The following is a 20,863-nucleotide window of genomic DNA, read 5'->3' as shown; positions in this document are numbered from 1 at the left end:
GTAGAGGAAAATCTGGAGCCATTTCTAAATTCTTAATTCCTGCTTTTCAACTTCTTTTTGGTTTTAGGTTGTGGGTCTGTCTTGAACACAAATGGTGAGGTTGAAATGGATGCTAGTATCATGGATGGAAAAGACCTGTCAGTAGGAGCAGTGTCCGCAGTCCGGTGTATAGCAAATCCCATTAAACTCGCTCGGCTTGTCATGGAAAAGGTATATGTGACTAAAGCAGCCTTTTCCTAATGAATTGTTATCACTATACTTCAATAATAAGGGCTCCAACTGTGTGGAAATACTTGAGATCACTATTCTCCTAAAATATATATACAAAAGAGAAGCAGTGTATTTGAGTTTCTCACATGAGCCAAGATTGTTGACTAAGAATCACTTGACCAGTGAGTGATTACTTTATCTTCCTGTATTGTCTTCATACCACATACAAACTGACCAGACCAGCTATTTAATAGCATGTGTTAAAGATGGATTTAATTATCTAAATTGAACGTAATATGTAAATCGCATCTCTAGTAATGTTCCATCAATTGGGGTCTTTTCTTTTTTAATGCAAAAACTCAGTCAGGCTTTTTTCAGCATACAGAAAAGCAAACCACTGGAATTTGTATTTTTGATCCTTTGCACCCAGAGAGAGGTAATTATTTCAACACAGTTGGAACAGTTAAAAAGATTTAAAATTTTCAAAAAAACAATGATTTTCTCTTTTCTTTCTGGCCTCAGACACCTCATTGCTTTCTCACCGACCAAGGTGCAGCACAGTTTGCAGCAGCTGTGGGGGTTCCAGAGATTCCTGGAGAAAAACTGGTAACAGAGAAAAACAAAAAGCGCCTGGAAAAAGAGAAGCACGAAAAAGATGCTCAGAAAACAGATTGTCAAAAGTAAGTTATTAGGGGAACCCACCCCCAGTAATTCAACGTAGTTTCTTTTCTGTTTCCCTAAGTGTCGGCCGGTCTGAGAAATAAAGGGAAAGAGTACAAAAGAGAGAAATTTTAAAGCTGGGTGTCTGGGAGAGACATCACATGTCAGCAGGTTCCGTGATGCCCCCTGAGCCATAAAACCAGCAAGTTTTTATTAGCAATTTTCAAAGGGGAGGGAGTGTAAAAATAGGGTGTGGGTCACAGAGATCACATGCTTCAAGGGCAACAAAAGATCACAAGGCAGAAGGTCAGGGCGAGATCACAAGGTCAGGGCAAAACTAGAATTACTAATGAACTTCCGTGTCCTGCTGTGTACACGTTGTCATCAATAAACATCTTAACAGGGTTCAAGAGCAGAGAAGCGATCTGACTGGAATTCACCAGGCTGGAATTTCCTAGTCCTAGCAAGCCCGGGGGCGCTGCAGGAGGCCAGGGCATGCTTCATCTCTTATCTGCAACTGCATAAGGCAGACACCCCCAGAGTGGCCATTTCAGAGGCCCCCGCCCCGGGAATGCATTCTTTTCCCAGGGTTGTTAATTATTAATAGTCCTTACTGGGGAAAGAATTCAGCGATATTTATCTTACCCATTTTCAGTAATAAGAGAAATATGGCTCTGTCCTGCCCGGCGTACAGGAAGCCAGACTTCAAGATTATCTCCCTTGTCCCCTGAAAATCACTGTTATCCTGTTCTTAAGGTGCCCAGATTTCATATTGTTCAAACACACATGCTTCATGAACAATTTGTGCAGTTAACGCAGTCATCACAGGGTCCTGAGGCAACATACATCCTCAGTTTAGGAAGACAATGGGATTAAGAGATTAAAGTAAAGACAGGCATAGGAAATTGTAAGAGTACTGATTGAGGAAGTGATAAATGTCCATGAAATCTTCACAATTGATGTTATTCTGCCATGGCTTCAGCCGGTCCCTCCATTCAGGGTCCCTGACTTCCCACAACAGTCAGTCTTACCTGTGGCTCACATTATTTGGGAGTTATTAAAATATGAAAGTTTGGCAAATACCTGGTTATCTACAATTCTTTTGTTATGTTATGTTTTTTTGTTTGTTTGAGACTGAATCTCCCCTCTGTTGCCCAGACTGGAGTACAGTGACCTGATCTCGGCTCACTGCAACCTCTGCCTCCCAGGCTCAAGTGATTCTCCTACCTCAGCCTCCTGAGTAGCTGGGACTACAGGCGCACACCACTGCACCCGGCTAATTTTTTTTTTCTTTTTTTTTCTTTTTTTTTCTTTTTTGGTATTTTTGGTAGAGACGGGATTTCACCATGTTGGCCAGGCTGGTCTCAAACTCCTGACCTCAGGTGATCCGCCTGCCTTGGCCTCCTAAAGTACTGGGATTACAGGCGTGAGCCACCACCCCCAGCCTCTGACATGATTTAGTAGAAGAATTTCATGTATTGATGTATCAGTTATCTGGATTCTTCTTGATCAGTTTATCTTAAATAGACTAAACAGGTTATCTGTGATCTAGTGTACCTTATAAACTTAAGTACTCTTTCATAGTTTAGAGAAATCAGCACAACTCTTAGAAATTCAAATTAGTCACGTTCTGAATTACAGTTTGCTGTTACAGATTTCGAAATCCCAAATAAAAGACCACTTATTTAAAGCAAAATTTGAAAGTAAAATGTGAATATGGCCTGGGAGTTTGTAATGGAATTTTATCTATTGACTCTGCATACTTTTTAGAGTAATAATATTTAACCAGAGGTATACCTTGAATCACCTAGGAGCTTTTTCAAAATATACATGTTTAGGCCAGCCCGCCAGAAGAATCAGGTTTAAATAGATCTGAGGTGGAGAGGCCAGACAGGTATGTTATAAAAAGCGTTCCGAGGTAATTCTGATGTGTTCCTCAGGTTCAGACTCTGTTTTAAAAGATTGGCCTTGGCCGGGTGCGGTGGCTCACACCTGTAATCCCAGCACTTTGGGAGGCCGAGGCGGGCAGATTGCCTGAGCTCAGGACTTCAAGACCAGCCTAGGCAACACGATGAAACCCCCTCTCTACTAAAGATACAAAAAAGTAGCCAGGCATGATGGCACATGCCTGTAATCCCAGCTACTCGGGAGGCTGAGGCAGGAGAATCGCTTGAACCCGGGAGGCGGAGGTTGCAGTGAGCCGAGATCCTGCCATTGCACTCCAGCCGGGGCGACAAGGCAAGAAGACTCCGTCTCAGAAAAAAAAAAAAAAAAAAGATCGACCTTACGTTGGCAGCTGTTGACGACCTGACTGAGTGTGCTTTTGTGTCTGTGGGCTAGAGTCATAGGAGTGGGGTTGCCTTATTCATGATTTACATTCATTTTGAAAGATGTCACCACGTTGCTTTCCAGAAATTCAGTAACACTCTCCAGCAGCCCCTGCTGCTTTTCCACGTAAGCAAGAGGGGCTCCTGCCGTGGGCCCCGCACTTTAAGGACCTCCATATCATAAACACACAAAACAATTGACTTATTCCAGAACACATAGGACCCCTTTGTCACTCAACATTGGCACAGCTTGACCCATAACCCTAATCATTGCTCTTGTGACTAACACCATTCAGCCACCGAGGAAATCTCCACATCCCTTGCTCTGTGTCTTGGAAGCAAAAGGCACCTGAGTTCAAAGTTTGTGGGTAGTGCCACTGTTGACCTCAGAAATGGACATTGCTTTGGAGTGTGGGAAAGATTAAACAGCAGAAGGACTTAGGTAAGAGAAAAAGACAAATTAATTGACTGGTGAAATAGATTCTTGCATCACAAAGTATTATTTCCCTGTAGTGCCAGGTATCCATTTTCTTGCCTCTCTACGTGTTGGAATGTGTGGTTCTGAAGATTTTCACAGGGAGGGTTCTGTGGTGTAATGGTTAGCACTCTGGACTCTGAAGATTTTCATGAGTTCGTATAGTGTCTGCAGAAGTTGCACATGGGGACTGTTACTCTTCAGTTTGTGTATGGGTAGGTCTAGAACAGCACTGTCCAATAGAAATACTGTGAGAGCCACAAATGTAATTTAACATTTTCTAGTGGCCACATCCACAGTGGCTCACGCCTGTAATCCCAGCACTTTGGGAGGCCGAGGAGGGTGGATCACATCTGAGGTCAGGAGTTCAAGACCAGCCTGACCAACAGGGTGAACCCTGTCTCTACTTAAAATACAAAAATTAGCTGAGTGTGGTGGCGGGCATCTGTAATCCCAGCTACTCAGAAGACTGAGGCAGGAGAATCGCTTGAACCTAGGAGGCAGAGGTTGCAGTGAGCCGACCGAGATCGCGCCATTGCACTTCAGCCTGGGCAACAAGAGCGAAACTTTGTCTCACAAAGAAAAAAAGTGAAATTAATAATATATTTTATTTAACCAAATGTGTCCAAAATATCATTTCAACATGTAATGAATATAAGAAATTACAAAATGTCTTGCTCTTTTTTTATACTAAATCTTCAAAATTTGATGTGTTTTACAGTACGTCTCACTGACAACAGCCACGTTTAACTAGCAGCCACTCAGTAGCCACATGTAGATGTAGCTTCTGTAAGTGCACAGCACAGGTCTAGACAGAACCTGTGTGAGAAAAACTGATAACAGAGAAAAACAAAAAGCACCTGTAGTTGCTAATTCTCCATGTTAGCAACTACATGGACATTAACTATTAGAATTATGAATGGTTTTATTTTGATAAAAATATTTAAAAGATGTAGTTAATTTTAAAAATATAGTGTTAAAATTTTTAGCTTTTATGTATTGTATTTACTAATTATAATTCATGTTTTAATGTTAATAGAAATTTTGTATATTTTATAATTACTTTTATAACTTTTTGGAAATTATATCTGCAACTTACTGGTTTTTTCTTTTTCTTTTTTTTTTTTTTTTTTGAGACAGAGTCACACTCTGCTGCCCAGGCTGGAGTGCAGTGGCACAATCTCGGCTCACTGCAACCTCTGCCTCCCAGGTTCTAGCAATTCTCCTGTCTCAGCCTCCTGAGTAGCTGGGATTACAAGTGTGCGCCACCACACCTGGGTAATTTTTGTATTTTTAGTAGACACAGGGTTTCACCATGTTAGCCAGGCTGGTCTCAACCTCCCACCACCTCGCCTGGCTAATTTTTTGTATTTTTAGTAGAGACGGGGTTTCACCGTGTTAACTAGGATGGTCTCGATCTCCTGACCTCATGATCTGCCCACCTTGGCTTCCCAAAGTGCTAGGATTACAGGCATGAGCCACCATGCCTGGCCAACTTTTTTTTTTTTTTTTTAGATTAGCTCTTTAGTTTTTGATGAAAATACATTCTCATTTTTTATACTTTGGATATACTTACATTTTACTTTTTTTTTTTTTTTTTGAGACAGAGTCTTGCTCTGTTGCCCAGGCTGGAGTGCAGTGGCCGGATCTCAGCTCACTGCAAGCTCTGCCTCCTGGGTTTACGCCATTCTCCTGCCTCAGCCTCCCGAGTAGCTGGGACTACAGGCGCCCGCCACTTCGCCCGGCTAGTTTTTTGTATTTTTTAGTAGAGACGGGGTTTCACTATGTTAAGCCAGGATGGTCTCGATCTCCTGACCTCGTGATCCGCCCGTCTCGGCCTCCCAAAGTGCTGGGATTACAGGCTTGAGCCACCGCGCCCGGCCTGCATTTTACTTTTAATCCCTTAGATTATTGAAAATGAGTGTAAGTCAAGATTTTGGTAGAATAAGAATGCTAAAGTGGAGCTCACAAAAGAAAAATGAAAAAGGAAGTAAAAATCTGCAAAGAAGCAGGGTGCTTGCATTTTCCAACACTGGAAGCAATAAAAGTAAGCGGTCTTCTTCCAGGGTGACCCACATAAAATTCACTAACAAGACCTTACAAAGGTTTTGTTAAATGAAGATTTACTTACTAATCAAAACAATGAAAATTAGTAAGAAAATTATTCTCACCAAATCCCAGTTTGAACAAGTCAGATGAAATCCTTGCAACTTCATCTTCTTTACTAAAGGAAGATTTAATTGCTAATCTCAAAGAATCACACACAAAAAAACACACATCCAGTTACAGGAATTGAGGGAAAGAGGCCAAATAAACAGACAATTGATTTTACCGGAAACAGAAAACAATGTAAAATACTGATGTAATGTTCTCGAAAGAATAATACAATGTGTCTAATATTTAGCCAAGCCTAATCATTCTTTTCATGACACCATTAGTACAGTGTGTGCGAAAAACAATGGAAATTTTCTAGGTTTAGTAAAAGAGATTTCAAAATTTGCTAAAATGCCAAACATGTAATTAAGACAAAAATAATGAAAGTAATTATCATTACCTAGGGTGGAGAATTCCAACAGATTATGAGTTTAATAGAGAATAAAGTGAGACGGGAAGTCATATATAAAAATTTTTTTGTCAATAAATGTTTTGGTTTTGTGGGGTTTTTTTGTTTGTTTTTTTGAGACAAGGTCTTATTTTGTCACCCAGGCTCGAGTGCAGTCTTACAGTCATAGCTCACTGCAGCCTCAGTCTCCCAGGCTCAAGTGATCCTCCCATCTCAGCCTCCCAAGTAGGTGGGACTGCAGGCATGCACCATGCCTGGCTAATTTTATTTTTAGTAGAGACGGGGTGGTGCCATGTTGCCCACACTCGTCTTAAGCTCCTGAGCTCAAGGGATCCTCCTTCCTGCTTGGCCTTCCAAAGCGCTTTGGTGAGCCACCAAACCTGGCCAAATTTTTTTTTGAGAGAGAATCTTGCTCTGTCACCCAGGCTGGAGGGCAGTGACGCGATCCCAGCTCACTGCAACCTCCGCAAGAATCAAGAGATTCTTCTGCCTCAGCCTCCCAAGTAGCTGGGATTACAGGCACATGCCACCACGCCCAGCTAATTTTTGTATTTTTAGTAGAGACGGGGTTTCACCATATTGGCCAGGCTGGTCTTGAACTCCTGACTTCGTGATCCACCCGCCTCGGCCCCCTAAAGTGTTGGGATTACAGGCGTGAGCCACCATGCCCAGCCCAAAATTTTTTAATAAAATAGTTACTCAGTTCAACTAGAGTGTACCGTGGTACTCATAGTACCATGAGTGTACCATTACTGCTTGAAGAAAAGTCTAAATCATTCCATGTTTCATTGGCCTTATATCACCTCCTTAAATTGTGATTTTTGAATTACGTGAATAATTGAAAGAAAACGTTCCATTTTAGACATTAATTTCAAGGATTGTTGAAGGCAAGCCTGTGATAATGGAGCAAATGTGGTTGGTAAATGAGAGATGTACAAGCAAGAAGCTTGGCTAAGAATCCAGAAGCAAACTATGTGACACATACAGCCCATCGTTTGAAATTTGATTCTAGGATGCATGACCTCCACTGTGCCACTCGTGGTGATGCTTTGGAACAATAGCGGGAATACATGCAGGGTTTTCTAGATGTGCCCAAAGATGGAATATCTTGATTAAACTTACATTTCACCCTATAACAAGTCTCAGGCGCACCATGAGAATACCAACGAAATGCTGTTGAAGTAATTAAATTGAATTTAGATAAGAAGAATTCAGCAAAACCATAAAAAGTCTTCAAAGAGCAAATCATGGACTTTAGCAAAAAGCAAAATTAATTTTGAACTTGTAGTATTTAGTATAAATCTGATTTCTACTAATTTAACAAAACCATAACATATATATATATGTATATTTTTTTCTGGGAGTACCTCCTTTGTTATCTGACATACACACACACATACATATATATATATGGCTACTTCCCCTTTAAAGGATTTAATTTTTTTTTTTTTTTCTTTTTTTGAGACGGAGTCTCGCTGTGTCGCCCAGGCTGGAGTGCAGTGGCACCATCTCGGCTCACTGCAAGCTCCGCCTCTTGGGTTCCCGCCATTCTCCTGCCTCAGCCTCCGAGTAGCTGGGACTACAGGCGCCCGCCACCTCGCCCGGCTAGTTTTTTGTATTTTTAGTAGAGACGGGGTTTCACCGTGTTAGCCAGGATGGTCTCGATCTCCTGACCTCGTGATCCGCCCGCCTCGGCCTCCCAAAGTGCTGGGATTACAGGCTTGAGCCACCGCGCCCGCCTAGGATTTAAATTTTTTTTAAGTTTATAGAAAGAAAACCAAAACTGCATGTGAGATGTACAACAAAATCCAAGGAAATTGAAACAAGGGAACAAAAGTATTTATCGAGCTTGAAGAAAATTCATAGATAATCCCTAAACCAGTTTCTATAGAGACTTTTTTTCAATTCATTATAAACCAGAGCATAGTATCTGAAGAGAGAGTTGAACAAAATTGAATAACATTCTCCTGTTTTTGATTTTCTTCAATATGAATATACCAGCATCAAAACTTAAAAGAATTTATCTGCATAGACCTAGATACTGTTTAAAAGATTATAAAAACAACTGTAAGTGATTGTGATTTATATGATCAAGTTAAAAATTTTAATACTCTCTGCAATCACAATTTATATATAAATCCATACAGTATTTGAGTGTGATAATGTGAAAATCAGGATTCATTTCTTTTTTTTTTTTTTTTTTTTTTTTTGAGACGGAGTCTCGCTCTTGCCCGGGCTGGAGTGCAGTGGCCGGATCTCAGCTCACTGCAAGCTCCGCCTCCCGGTTTACGCCATTCTCCTCCCTCAGCCTCCGGAGTAGCTGGGACTACAGGCGCCCGCCACCTCGCCCAGCTAGTGTTTTTGTATTTTTTAGTAGAGACGGGGTTTCACCGTGTTAGCCAGGATGGTCTCGATCTCCTGACCTCGTGATCCGCCCGTCTCGGCCTCCCAAAGTGCTGGGATTACAGGCTTGAGCCACCGCGCCCGGCCGAAAATCAGGATTCATTTCTAAATCTAAGTACTGCTTTGAGAATTTTGTTGGTAATTCCAGTTGCTGCTGCTTCAGCAGAAGGAAGCTTCTCCAAATTAAAATTAATTCAAAACTTGCTAAAAACTATGTTGACTCGGCCGGGCGCGGTGGCTCAAGCCTGTAATCCCAGCACTTTGGGAGGCCGAGACGGGCGGATCACAAGGTCAGGAGATCGAGACCATCCTGGCTAATATGGTGAAACCCCGTCTCTACTTAAAAATACAAAAAACTAGCCGGGCGACGAGGCGGGCGCCTGTAGTCCCAGCTACTCGGGAGGCTGAGGCAGGAGAATGGTGTAAACCCGGGAGGCGGAGCTTGCAGTGAGCTGAGATCGGGCCACTGCACTCCAGCCTGGGTGGCAGAGCAAGACTCCGTCTCAAAAAAAAAAAAACTATGTTGACTCAAGAAAGGTTATCTTTTTTTTGCCATTTTGTCAGTAGAATTCATGTTAAGTATAAGAACATCATCAGGCCGGGCTTGCTGGCTCACGCCTGTAATCCCAGCACTTTGGGAGGCCGAGGCAGGTGGATTGCCTGAGCTCGGGAGTTCGCAACCAGCCTGAGCAACACGGTGAAACCCCATCTCTACTAAAAAATACAAAAAATTAGCCAGGCCTGGCAGCATGCGCCTGTAGTCCCAGCTTCTCGGGAGGCTGAGACAGGAGAATTGCTAGAACCCAGGAGGCGGAGGTTGCAGTGAGCCGAAATCACACTGCTGTACTCCAGCCTGGGTGACAGGGCAAGACTCCATTTCAAAAAAAAAAAAAAAAAAATCATCAGTACTCCATGGAATGAAGCCAAGAAAAAATATTTTTATGGAATAAATGCATAATTTATTAAATGTGTCTGTGTGTGTGCGTGTGTGCGCGTGCGTGTGCGTGTGTGTGTCTGTGTGCGTGTGTGTGCGTGTGTGCGCGCGTGTGTGCGTGTCTGCGTGTGCGCGTGTGTGCGTGTCTGCGTGTGTGTGTCTGTGCGTGTGTGCGTGTGTGTGCGTGTGTGCGTGTGTGTTTGCCATTCATCTGCCATCACCAGCCAATTAACAAATGACCCTAGTATGCACAATAATAACCAAGTCAAGTCATCATTGGTAGTTTGTCAACTTTCGGTCATGTGAAAACCACAGCTTTTCAATATTTTTCCAGATAAAATAGTATGGAGGTTCCTAAAGAAATTAAAAATAGAACTACCTTATAACCCAGCAGTCCCACTTCCGGGCATATACCCAGAGGAAATGACATCATCACCATCTAGTAAAGTTATCTGCACTTCCATGTTCATTGCAGCGTTATTCAAAATAGCCAGGATATTGAAACAACTACATTGTCTGTCCATCAATGAAGAATGGATAAAGTATAATGTATATATACAGTGGAATATAATTCCACAGTAAGAAAAGGAGGAGATCCTGCCATTTACAACATGATACTAAGTGAAATAAGCCAGACACGGAAATATACTACATGATCTCGCTTAAATATGGAATCTAAAAAAAAATTGAGGCGGGGAGTGGTGGTGGCTCACTCCTGTAATCTCAGCACGTTGGGAGTCCAAGGCAGGCAGATCACCTGAGGTCAAGAGTTCGAGACCAGCCTGGCCAGCATGGTGAAGCCCCATATCTACTAAAAATATAAAAATTAGCTGGGTATGGTAGCAGGCACCTGTAATCTCAGCTATTTGGGAGGCTGAGGCAGTAGAATCGCTTGAACCTAGGAGGCAGAGTTTGCAGTGAGCCGAGACCACACCATTGTACTCCAGCATGGGCGACAAGCGAAACTCCAGCTCAATAAAAAAAGAAAGAAACATTGAATACATAGAGTTACCAGAAGTGGGAGAAATGGGAAGGTGTAAGCCAGAGGGTATAAAATTACTGTTACTTAGCATGCGTAACAGATGTCTGGAGATGTATAATATTAGGACTATAGCTAATAATGTGTACTGGAAATTTGCTAAGAGTGGAATTTAGAGGCCGGGCGCAGTGGCTGATGCCTGTAATCCCAGCACTTTGGGGGGCCAAGGTGGGCAGATCACCTGAGATCAGGAGTTTGAAACCAGCTTGGCCAACATGGTGAAACCTCATCTCTATTAAATATACAAAAATTAGCTGGGCATGGTGATGGGCGCCTGTAATCTCAGCTACTTGGGAGGTTGAGGCAGGGGAATCGCTTGAACCCAGGAGGCAGAGGCTGCAGTGAGCCAAGATCATGCCCCTGCACTCCAGCCTGGGCAACAGTGCAGGACTGTCTCAAAAAGAAAAAAAAAAAGGCCAGGCGCAGTGACTCACGCCTGTAATCCCAGCACTTTGGGAGGCCAAGGTGGGTGGATCATGTGGTCAGGAGTTCAAGACCAGCCTGGCCAAGATGGTGAAACTTCATCTCTACTAAAAATACAGAAAAAATTAGCTGGGTGTGGTGGCACGCACCTGTAATCTCAGCTATTCGGGAGGCTGAAGCAGAGAATTCCTTAAACCCAGAAGGTGGAGGTTGCTGTGAGCTGAGATCATGCTCTTACCACAAAAAAATGTAACTGTGAGATGATAGGTGTATTGGTTTGGTTGACTGTAATCATAATTTCACTATGTATATCAAAACGTTCATGGCTGGGTGCAGTGGCTTATGCCTGTAATTCTAGAACTTGGGGAGGCCAAGACAGGCAGTTTGCCTGAGCTCAGGAGTTCGAGACCACCCTGGGGCCAACATGGTAAAACCCCGTCTCGACTGAAATACAAAAAATTAGCCGGGCATGGTGGTGCATGCCTGTAATCCCAGCTACTCAGGAGCCTGAAGGCAGGAGAATCACTTGAACCTGGGAGAGGGAAGTTGCAGTGAGCCGAGATCACACCACTGCACTCCAACCTGGGCCAGAGAGCAAGACTGTCTCAAAAAAAAAAAAAAAGTTCACCTTATATCTTGTATGTAAACATATATACAAGAAAAATACCGATTTTTCAAGATACATTTACCACAGTAACAGGATAGAACATACTTGTAACTTCTAAATATTAAATATATGGTGTGTGGGCCTCCAGTTGTATTTGTATGCTTGCTGTGGTCCCTTGCAAATGTTAGAGGTGGGCCTGCCACCAGCAGGGACTGGGAGAACCCTCCTTCCTTATCTAACAGGTAAAGGGTAACACTGTTACTTTAATTTGCTTTTCCCTGACAGTTAATGAGTTTGAGCATTTTACATTTGTTTATGGGTTTTTCCTTTTTACGAATTTGCCTATTTTTGTCCTACACTCATTTTTTCCTTTGAATTCTTTTTTCCCTTTCTTGTCAGTCTCATTTTATTTTTCTTTTAACATTCTTCATAGATAGATGGGACTTCTCTATGTCACTCAGGCTGGCCTTGAACTCCTGGGCTCAAGTGGTCCTCCTACCTCATCCTCTTGAGTAGCAGGAACTACAGGCACAAGCCACTGTACCTGACTCTTTCTTACCCGCTTTAAGGTTATGCTCTGCTGTAAATAAAATAAAATAAATCCCAAATCGGCTGTTTTTATTTTGCTTTTGCTATGGTATTTTTGCCATATAAAAGATTTTAGGGCCAGGCATGGTGGCTCACTCCTGTAATCCCAGCAGTTTGGGAGGCTGAGGTGGGTGGATTACTTGAGGTCAGGAGTTTGAGACCAGCCTGACCCACATAGTGAAACGCCCGTCTCTACTAAAAATACAAAATTACTCAGGCGTGGTGGCGGCCACCTGTAATCCCAGCTACTCAGGAGGCTGAGGCAGGAGAATCAATTGCGCCCAGGAGTTGGAGATTGCAATGAGCCGAGATCATGCCATCGCACTCCAACCTGGGCAAAAAGAGCAAAACTCTGTCTCAGAAATGAAATAAAATAGGCCAAGTGCAGTGGCTTATGCCTGTAATTCCAGCACTTTGGGAGGCCTTGATCACAAGGTCAGGAGTTCGAGACCAGCCTGGCCAACATAGTGAAACCCCGTCTCTACTAAAAATACAAAAATTAGCCGGGCATGTGGCATACGCCTGTAATCCCACCTACTCGGGAGGCTGAGGCAGGAGAATCGCTTGAACCCGGGAGGCGGAGGTTGCAGTGAGCCGAGGTTGTGTCACTGCACTCCAGCCTGGGCAACAGAGCGAGACTCTGTCTCAAAAATAAATAAAATAATAAAATATTTTAATTTTGGGGGGGCAGGTGGATTACTTGAGGTCAGGAGTTTGAGACTGTAACCAGTTTAGGATTACAATATCTCCCCCTTATCTGCAGTTTCACTTTCCGTGCTTTCAGTTACCCACACTCAACCGTAGTGTGATGTTTTGAGAAAGACCACATTCACATACCTTTTACTACAGTATCGTTGTAATTGTATTTATTATTATTAATCTCTTCCTGTGCCTAATTTATCAATTAAACTATCATAGGTGTGTACATACAGTATAGGGGAAAACATAGTGTTTATAGAGGTCAGTGCTAGCTGAGCTTTCAGGTATCCGCTGAGGGTCTTGGAATGTATCCCCTGGAAATAAGAGGGGACTACTGTATTACATCTGCTGCTGTGAACACCTTGTGTATGCTTTTTTGAACACCTGTCCACATTTCTGATGGACAGATACACAGGTGTATAATTTGCTGAGTCATGGGATGTGCATATGATCAGTTCAAGTAGACATTGTGAAATGGTTTTCCAAAGATGTTGGTACAATCAACACTAACAGCAGTATTGAATGAGAGTTCCGGTTCCTGCACATCCTTCCCAGGTTTGCTGTGCCTCTTCATTTTAGCCATTCTACTGGAGGGCGGGTGGAGGGGAAAGAATGATTTTTTTTTTCTTTTTTTTCTCTGAGATGGAGTCTCACTCTGTCACCCAGGCTAGAATTCTATGGCACAATCTCAGCTCACTGCAACCTCCGCCTCCTGAGTTCAAGCGATTCTCCTGCCTTAGCCTCCCGAATAGCTGGGATTATAGTCACGCGCCACCAGACTCAGCTAATTTTTTTTTTTTTTGTATTTTTAGTAGAGATGGAGTTTCACCATGTTGGCCAGGCTGCTCTCAAACTCCTGACCTCAGATGATCTGCCTACCTCGGCCTCCCAAAGTGCTGCGATTACAGGCGTCAGCCCCCGCGCCTGGCCAACAATGATTATTTTTAAGAACTCAGATTGTGTCACTTCTTAACTCAAACTGCCCAGTGTCCTCCCATTTAGCTCAGAATAAAAGCCTCTGCAATGGCCTAGAGGTAGGATGATTATATTCTTTAATGTTTAAACTGGAATTTGATTTTGAGAGTAAAAGTGGCACTGTTAATAATACAGCCATGACAGCAGGCATAAATTTGAACTGGCCTTGGTAACTAGTGTGTGTGGTCACCCCACTTGTCAGAGATGTTGTGATCTGGCCTTGGCTGTCCCTCTGATCATTCTCCTACCACGCTCTCCCTCATTTTATTCTCTCCAACCATGCTTGCCTCCTTCAAATTCCATGCACATGACAGGTATGTTTGTGCCTCAGGAACACTCGTCCCCAGTAGCTGGCATGGCATGATTGCACCTGTGTCCTGCAGAGACACCCTGTATAAAACAGCACCTCCCCACCATCGCTCTTCCCTGGTGCTGCTTTGTTTTTTGTTTGGGTTTTTTGTTTTGTTGTTTTGTTTTTGTCACCTGACATATTACTGCCCTGTTACTACCACCCTCTACCCCAAACGCAGACTCCACGGGAGAAGGGACTTTGTTTAGCTTACCACTGTGTCCCAGCACTTAAAACAGTGCCTCAAATACAGTTCATTATAGAATCTTGCTGGTGGGTACGGGGTGTTCGTGTACAATTTCTTCGACTTTGTTACAGTCACGCGTCGCATGACAGGACGAGAAATGCATCCTGAGAAGTGCATAGCTGGGCAATTTCATGGCTGTGCAAGCACCATAGGGTGCACTCACACAAACCCAGATGGTGGAGACTAACACACATCTGGGCTGTGTGGTCCAGCCTGTTGCTCCCAGGCTACAAACCTGTGCAGCGTGTGACTGTCCTGAATACTGTAGGCAGTTGTCTCACAATGGTATTTGTGTATCTAAACATAGAAAAGGTACAGTAAAAATAGAGTATTATAATCTCATGGGACATGCAGCCTGTTGATCAAAACATCATAGGTGGCACATGACTGCATTCGAGAATTCATAATAAAATGTTAGGGGAAAATTGACTGATTTGATCTTTACAACAACCGCGTGCACAGGGTGCATAGGCAGGCAGCATCAGCGACATCCTGGAGTTTCTCAGAAACGCAGGATCAGCCGGACGAGGTGGCTCACGCCTGTAATCCCAGCACTTTGGAAATCCAAGGCAGACAGATCACCTGAGGTCAGAGGTTCAAGACCAACCTGGCCAACATGGTGAAAACCCCATCTCTACTAAAAATATAAAAATTAGCCAGGTGTGGTGGTGCATGCCTGTAGTCGCAGCTACTTGGGAGGCTGAGGCAGGAGAATCACTTGAACCCGGGAGGCGGAGGTTGCAGTGAGCCAAGATTGTGCCACTGCACTACAGCCTGGATGACAGAGTGAGACTTCATCTCACACAAAAAAAAAAACCTGCAGGATTTTGGGTCCACCCGGTATCTACCAACTCACTTTTTCCTTTCCTTTCTCCTCTTGGTGGCAGCTTCAGAATCTCTGTGGGCCCAAGGATCCAAGGGATTCTTATACATACTAAAGTTTGAGATGCACTCTTACTTTTATCCCCATTTTATGATGGGGACAGTGAGACACAAATTAAAACTTAAGGTCACAGCTAGAAAACGGTGGTGTTGGGATTGGATGTACTCTTAAAGCTGAGTGGTAGAGGAGTGCCCAGCAATCCTCCTGTAACTTACCCGTAGAATGAGAAGCAAGCAGGTTCTCTCTAGAATGTTGGAATGGGTGCCCCATCTGCCATTAACGTCTAACATGAGACTTTAAGTGGTTTTAAGCTACATTGTTGGTTATGGGGTTCATTCTCATTTTCAACCTGTCGCTTGTTTCCTGTTTATTTTCGGCAGAAACTTGGGAACCGTGGGTGCTGTTGCCTTGGACTCCAAAGGGAATGTGGCCTACGCAACCTCCACGGGGGGTATCGTTAATAAAATGGTCGGCCGAGTTGGGGACACACCGTGTGTAGGTAGGACCGAGGGATGGCTCCTGCCCCTTCTCCTTTTCTGCCACCCTCAGGCTCTCCTCATTCTCTCTTCCCTGCCCCTCTCCCTTTCTTGATGCACTGCCTTTCTGCTCTTGGTGCGGCTCTAGGATGTCTGGGAGTGACAATGGGGTTGGCAGGACTTATTCGGGGTGCTGCCTTGAGAGGGTGTTTGTGTCTGGTGCCACGGTTTTTCCTCGATTGCATGCCTTTTTGGAACAACTTGGGGAGAGAAGTGGAGACAGGATGCTAACGTTGCCCGCAGTCTACCCTGTAGTGATTCTGTCTTCTCTTGAGTCACAGTTTCAGGATCTGCAGACTTACTTGAGTAAGACTTACTCCCAAGACATGGGCTTTAAATAGCAATCTGAGAAATCTGAGACTGCAGTTACTAGATTTGAGCAGCCTGAAAGTGACATACTTCTACAGACACGTGAGAGATTGAGATGCCGTTTACATTAACGGGGAAGCGCGTCATCTCATTCCCGGGAGCGGGTGAGAGGCAGGGCCAGGGGGCTGTATGTTCCACTCCGTGCAGACTTGCACACTTTTCATGCAGGAATCCTCATGAACCCCTGCAGGTGACTGAAGTTCTGAGAAGCAGCTAAGTTGTTCCATCTGCCCTAAAGAGCAGCTTATTCTTTTAGAGGAAAATTAGCCTTATCTTCCCTTTTTAATGTGTTGCTCTAGTCTTTAGTAATAATCTACACTCTTGACAATTCTTGACACCCTTTTTCCGTGGTGAACTCAGAGACACCGGAAGTTTCCTTAAAGAGTAGGGGCTTGGTAACTCCTCTACTCCTTGGTGTATCACCCAAGAGATGTGAAGTAGTCTGCCTTTCTTTCTCCTTGGCAAAAATCCCACCAAACTATGCCTGGTCAGTAGTGCAGCTTGCTTCAGCTGGGTTCAGACCGGGCCACGGGGCCACTCCAGGTTAGATCCTAGAAATTAACTTTAAATTGAGTTACAGTGGTAAATCTTGACAAGAAATGGCATAAGCTAAATTCTCAGAAGTCTTTGTCCAGCACCAGGTATACTCTGCCTGGCCTTCTGAGGAGCCTCTCCAAGGAGCACTGCCACTGGCCAGGCCCCCGCCTGGACAGTCAGGAAGGATGGGGCTAGGCACATCAGTGGTCACCTCAGGCAATGCACTTGTCCTGAGAAGTGCATGTGGCAGGGAGGACACCTTCACTTACCCAATGCCTGTGCCAGGATCACCCTTGGAAACACCTGGCCTTCTGTGGTCCTAGAGTAACTGAAAAGTAAGCAAAGACTTGGCTGCTTCCAAATATTAGGGCACATTGACACCATGGGACCTGGTCAGTTAATTCCCCAGCAGAAGCTTATAAGAAAAAGTAAAGGCGCCTCCTCCCACTGCAGCAGTTCATTTGCTGCCCAGTGTCAGCTCCCTCCAGAGCCAGAGCCAGGGATTCTCTGCCTTTGAGAATCTGTGGGGCCGGCCGGGCGCGGTGGCTCAAGCCTGTAATCCCAGCACTTTGGGAGGCCGAGACGGGCGGATCACGAGGTCAGGAGATCGAGACCATCCTGGCTAACACGGTGAAACCCCATCTCTACTAAAAATACAAAAAACTAGCCGGGCGAGGTGGCAGGCGCCTGTAGTCCCAGCTACTCGGGAGGCTGAGGCAGGAGAATGGCGTAAACCCGGGAGGCGGAGCTTGCAGTGAGCTGAGATCCGGCCACTGCACTCCAGCCTGGGCGACAGAGTGAGACTCCGTCTCAACCAAAAAAAAAAAAAAGAGAATCTGTGGGGCCTTGTGACAGTCCAGTCCAACATCTCAACTCCTGAGTCCTTGCCCCATGTCCAGCATCAGTAAGCAAGGCACATGTCAATCATCTATGCTTCTGCATCACTGCGGGAGGGTAAACAAGGCACATGTCAATCATCTATGCTTCTGCATCACTGCGGGAGGGTAAACAAGGCACATGTCAATCATCTATGCTTCTGTATCAACTGCGGGAGGGTAAAGTAAGCAAGGCACATGTCAGTCATCTGTGCTTCTGTATCACTGTGGGAGGGTAAACAAGGCACATGTCAGTCATCTGTGCTTCTGTATCACTGTGGGAGGGTAAAGAAGGCACATGTCAGTCATCTATGCTTCTGCATCACTGCGGGAGGGTAAAGGCAAACCCTTCCAAGGCTAAAGGACTCGCAGGCTGGTAGCTGTGTGTGAACAGATACAAGAATGACTTAGAGAAGGCTGTAAGGTTTTTTAATCCAAGACCAAAGTAAGGAAGAAATCTTATCAAAGTAGCTTTCACTCCAGACCGCCACTTAAGGGGATAGTCCAGAATAGTTCCCTCAGGTCCAGTTATGCCCACCCTCAACAAATACAACTGCCACCCATCGGACAGTGTGCATGGATGTTAGGTTGTGGGTACACGTTTTCCCCAAATCTCTGGAACATCATGGCCTTGCTAGAGAGCCATATAATGCAGCCATGCTGTTTCTTCCTTCTTAGTAGGTGGGGCATGAGGAGGAGACAGGGAGAGGGTGGCTTCATTGAGCAAAAGGAATGGCTATGCCTTGGGGCCAAGGACACTGTCCTGCTATAGCTGCTCTGTGAAAGGTCAGGCCTGCCCCTGAGGCTTCCTGTATCCTCCTAAATTCTGGGGCATCTACACCATGCTTTCTAGTCCACCTTTGCATCCGCGGATCATGGCTACTAACGTGACCTTTGTCTGTACTTGAGCACCCTTCGCGATTTAACTTTTATGTAGTGTCCGACTTCTAATATGGATTTGAATTTCTTGACTGTTACTGCTCAGAACAATCACCCTTTTTGAGCAGGAGCTGGAGGTTATGCTGACAATGACATCGGAGCCATCTCAACCACAGGGCATGGGGAAAGCATCCTGAAGGTGAACCTGGCCAGACTCACCCTGTTCCACATAGAACAAGGTACACAGACCACAGGACAAGTAACGTAATTTGTGAAGATAAGTGCATAGAAGGTATTTGATAAGTAAGCGTATGGAGAAGTGTAGGAAACCCTTTCCTGTTGGCTACAATGTTGCTTTCAGGTCCTTAACACCTTGTTTTGACTTTCCGCCTTCCCTTAGGTCTGGAATGGGAGAGCATTGAGTACTGTTACCTTCCCCATCTCAGGAGAAGGGGGCAGTAGAGAGACACTGAGCCTGGGTGTGGGAGGGAAGATGCCTCCACTTGAGCTAATGCTAGGGCTGTGTCTCAGGGCAAGGAGGTGAGGACCCTCCTTTTAGGCGTTCAGGTGTTCATTTACCAAAAATCCTTGCCAGCTCACTTGGGCATTTCAAATGGCAAGTGATTTTCCCGTGAGATTCCTTTCAGTAACGTGTATTGTTTCTCAACCCTTCCTTGTTTTCAGGAAAGACGGTAGAAGAGGCTGCGGACCTATCGTTGGGTTATATGAAGTCAAGGGTTAAAGGTTTAGGTGGCCTCATCGTGGTTAGCAAAACAGGAGACTGGGTGGCAAAGTGGACCTCCACCTCCATGCCCTGGGCAGCCGCCAAGGACGGCAAGCTGCACTTCGGAATTGATCCTGACGATACCGCTATCACAGACCTGCCCTAAGCCCCTGGAAGACTGTATTCCAGATGCTAGCTGAGAGGTCACGTACAGTCTCCTCATGAGACGTAGCCTAATCAATTAGATCTAGAATTGGAAACATTGTCCCGTCTGTCACTTGTTTTGTTGCCTTAATAAGCATCTGAATGTTTGGTTGAGGGGCGGTTCCGAACCGATGAGAGAAATGCCCATTTTAGGAAGATTGCTTGAGCCTGGGAGGTCAAAGCTGAGGTGAGCCATGATTACTCCACCGCACTCCAGCCTGGGCAACAGAGCGAGACCCTGTATCAAAAAAAAGGAAAAAGCAGCATCATGATCCTGACACCACAGATGTGGGAGACCCACAGCATGCAGACACTGTGGACTGAAAGGTGGGAAGGGATGGGGGCGTTTGAAAGTGAGACAGCAGCAGCAGAAGCACTGGTGGGCCAAGTCCAGGTGACCCTCAGAATGTTGCACAAGCGCATCAGGGGAAAGAACCAGAATCCTTTAAGGGAAATGTTCTTCATGTACGAGAGAGTAAAGGGATTTTTCTAAGAAGGTTCAGCTCTTCTCTGACTTACCTGGACATTTCTAGATACTTCCAAAGGACCCTGTGGGAACCCATAGCTCCCTAATCTGGAGATGGGAGGTCGTAATGGAGATGCTGTGGGATTTCTTGAAGTTTCTTGGGTTCACAGAGAAGCCCCCTCACCTGGTGTTCTCCCGCAAGCCAGCCTCCACCTGCCAAAGACACTCTGGTCCTCGTATAGTGAGTAGTGGGGCTCACGGCCTCTCCAACAACAGAGAGGAGCTGACTGCTGTAGAGCTGACCCCATGACTTCCTGAGTCCTCACCCTGTCCTGTGCTTTGAGATTCTTCCCACCTCCCCATCCCCACCAGCTGGATCGGGCGCTGTGCAGTGTGGTCAGCATGGTGAAGAAAGTCATTTCTTTGGTGGACAATATTCCCCTTTATCTCTCATTACACTGGAAATGTTACTTCTGCTGTATCGTCCGTGCTCAATGTTTTAGTCTGTCAGGGCTCACCTTCTCGCTGGAAAGAATTTGCTTAACTTGACATTCCATGTGCCGCTAATAAAATCTATTTTGAAAGAATAGGGGTGTGGTTGGGAGTCACTGTTGACAAAGACCAGAATGTACATGAGCTCTCCCCTTGGTCTCAGTTCCGACAGGTGTACCACAGAGACTTGGAGACGAGGATGGTGTGGGGGGGTGATATGTGCCGCCTTGTGGAGTACTCGACTCGTGAGTTTTCCAGAAGAACTGAACTTTTTCTGAGTGGGTCAAGGAAGAAGTCAAACCATGATAGGGTTTATGGCTCAGTCTTCCTGCAGTTTGCCAGCATCCATCCCAGGCAGAGGTGCACAGTAAAAACCTCCACATGCAATAACTCCCCCTT

At 44.9% G+C, this 20,863-nt stretch overlaps 1 protein-coding gene across 1 annotated transcript in view; it reads left to right on the top strand.

The window, feature by feature from the left end:
* The window catches only part of ASRGL1 (asparaginase and isoaspartyl peptidase 1), a 41,249-nt gene extending 20,690 nt beyond the window's left edge, over positions 1–20,559 (top strand). Inside the window, exons 3-7 of the mRNA XM_033207906.1 lie at positions 68–210; positions 733–890; positions 15,763–15,881; positions 18,707–18,817; positions 19,263–20,559. Coding sequence (XP_033063797.1) covers positions 68–210; positions 733–890; positions 15,763–15,881; positions 18,707–18,817; positions 19,263–19,468 — 737 coding nt within the window. The 3' untranslated portion in view covers positions 19,469–20,559. The remainder of the gene's footprint in view (positions 1–67; positions 211–732; positions 891–15,762; positions 15,882–18,706; positions 18,818–19,262) is intronic.
* Positions 20,560–20,863: the final 304 nt, after the last annotated feature.

The sequence above is a fragment of the Trachypithecus francoisi genome, unplaced genomic scaffold (assembly GCF_009764315.1).
Source record: "Trachypithecus francoisi isolate TF-2019V2 unplaced genomic scaffold, Tfra_2.0 Lachesis_group8, whole genome shotgun sequence".
Taxonomy (NCBI): domain Eukaryota; kingdom Metazoa; phylum Chordata; class Mammalia; order Primates; family Cercopithecidae; genus Trachypithecus; species Trachypithecus francoisi.
Note: the sequence above shows the minus strand (reverse complement) of the source record. Positions and strands in the feature narration are given on the sequence as shown.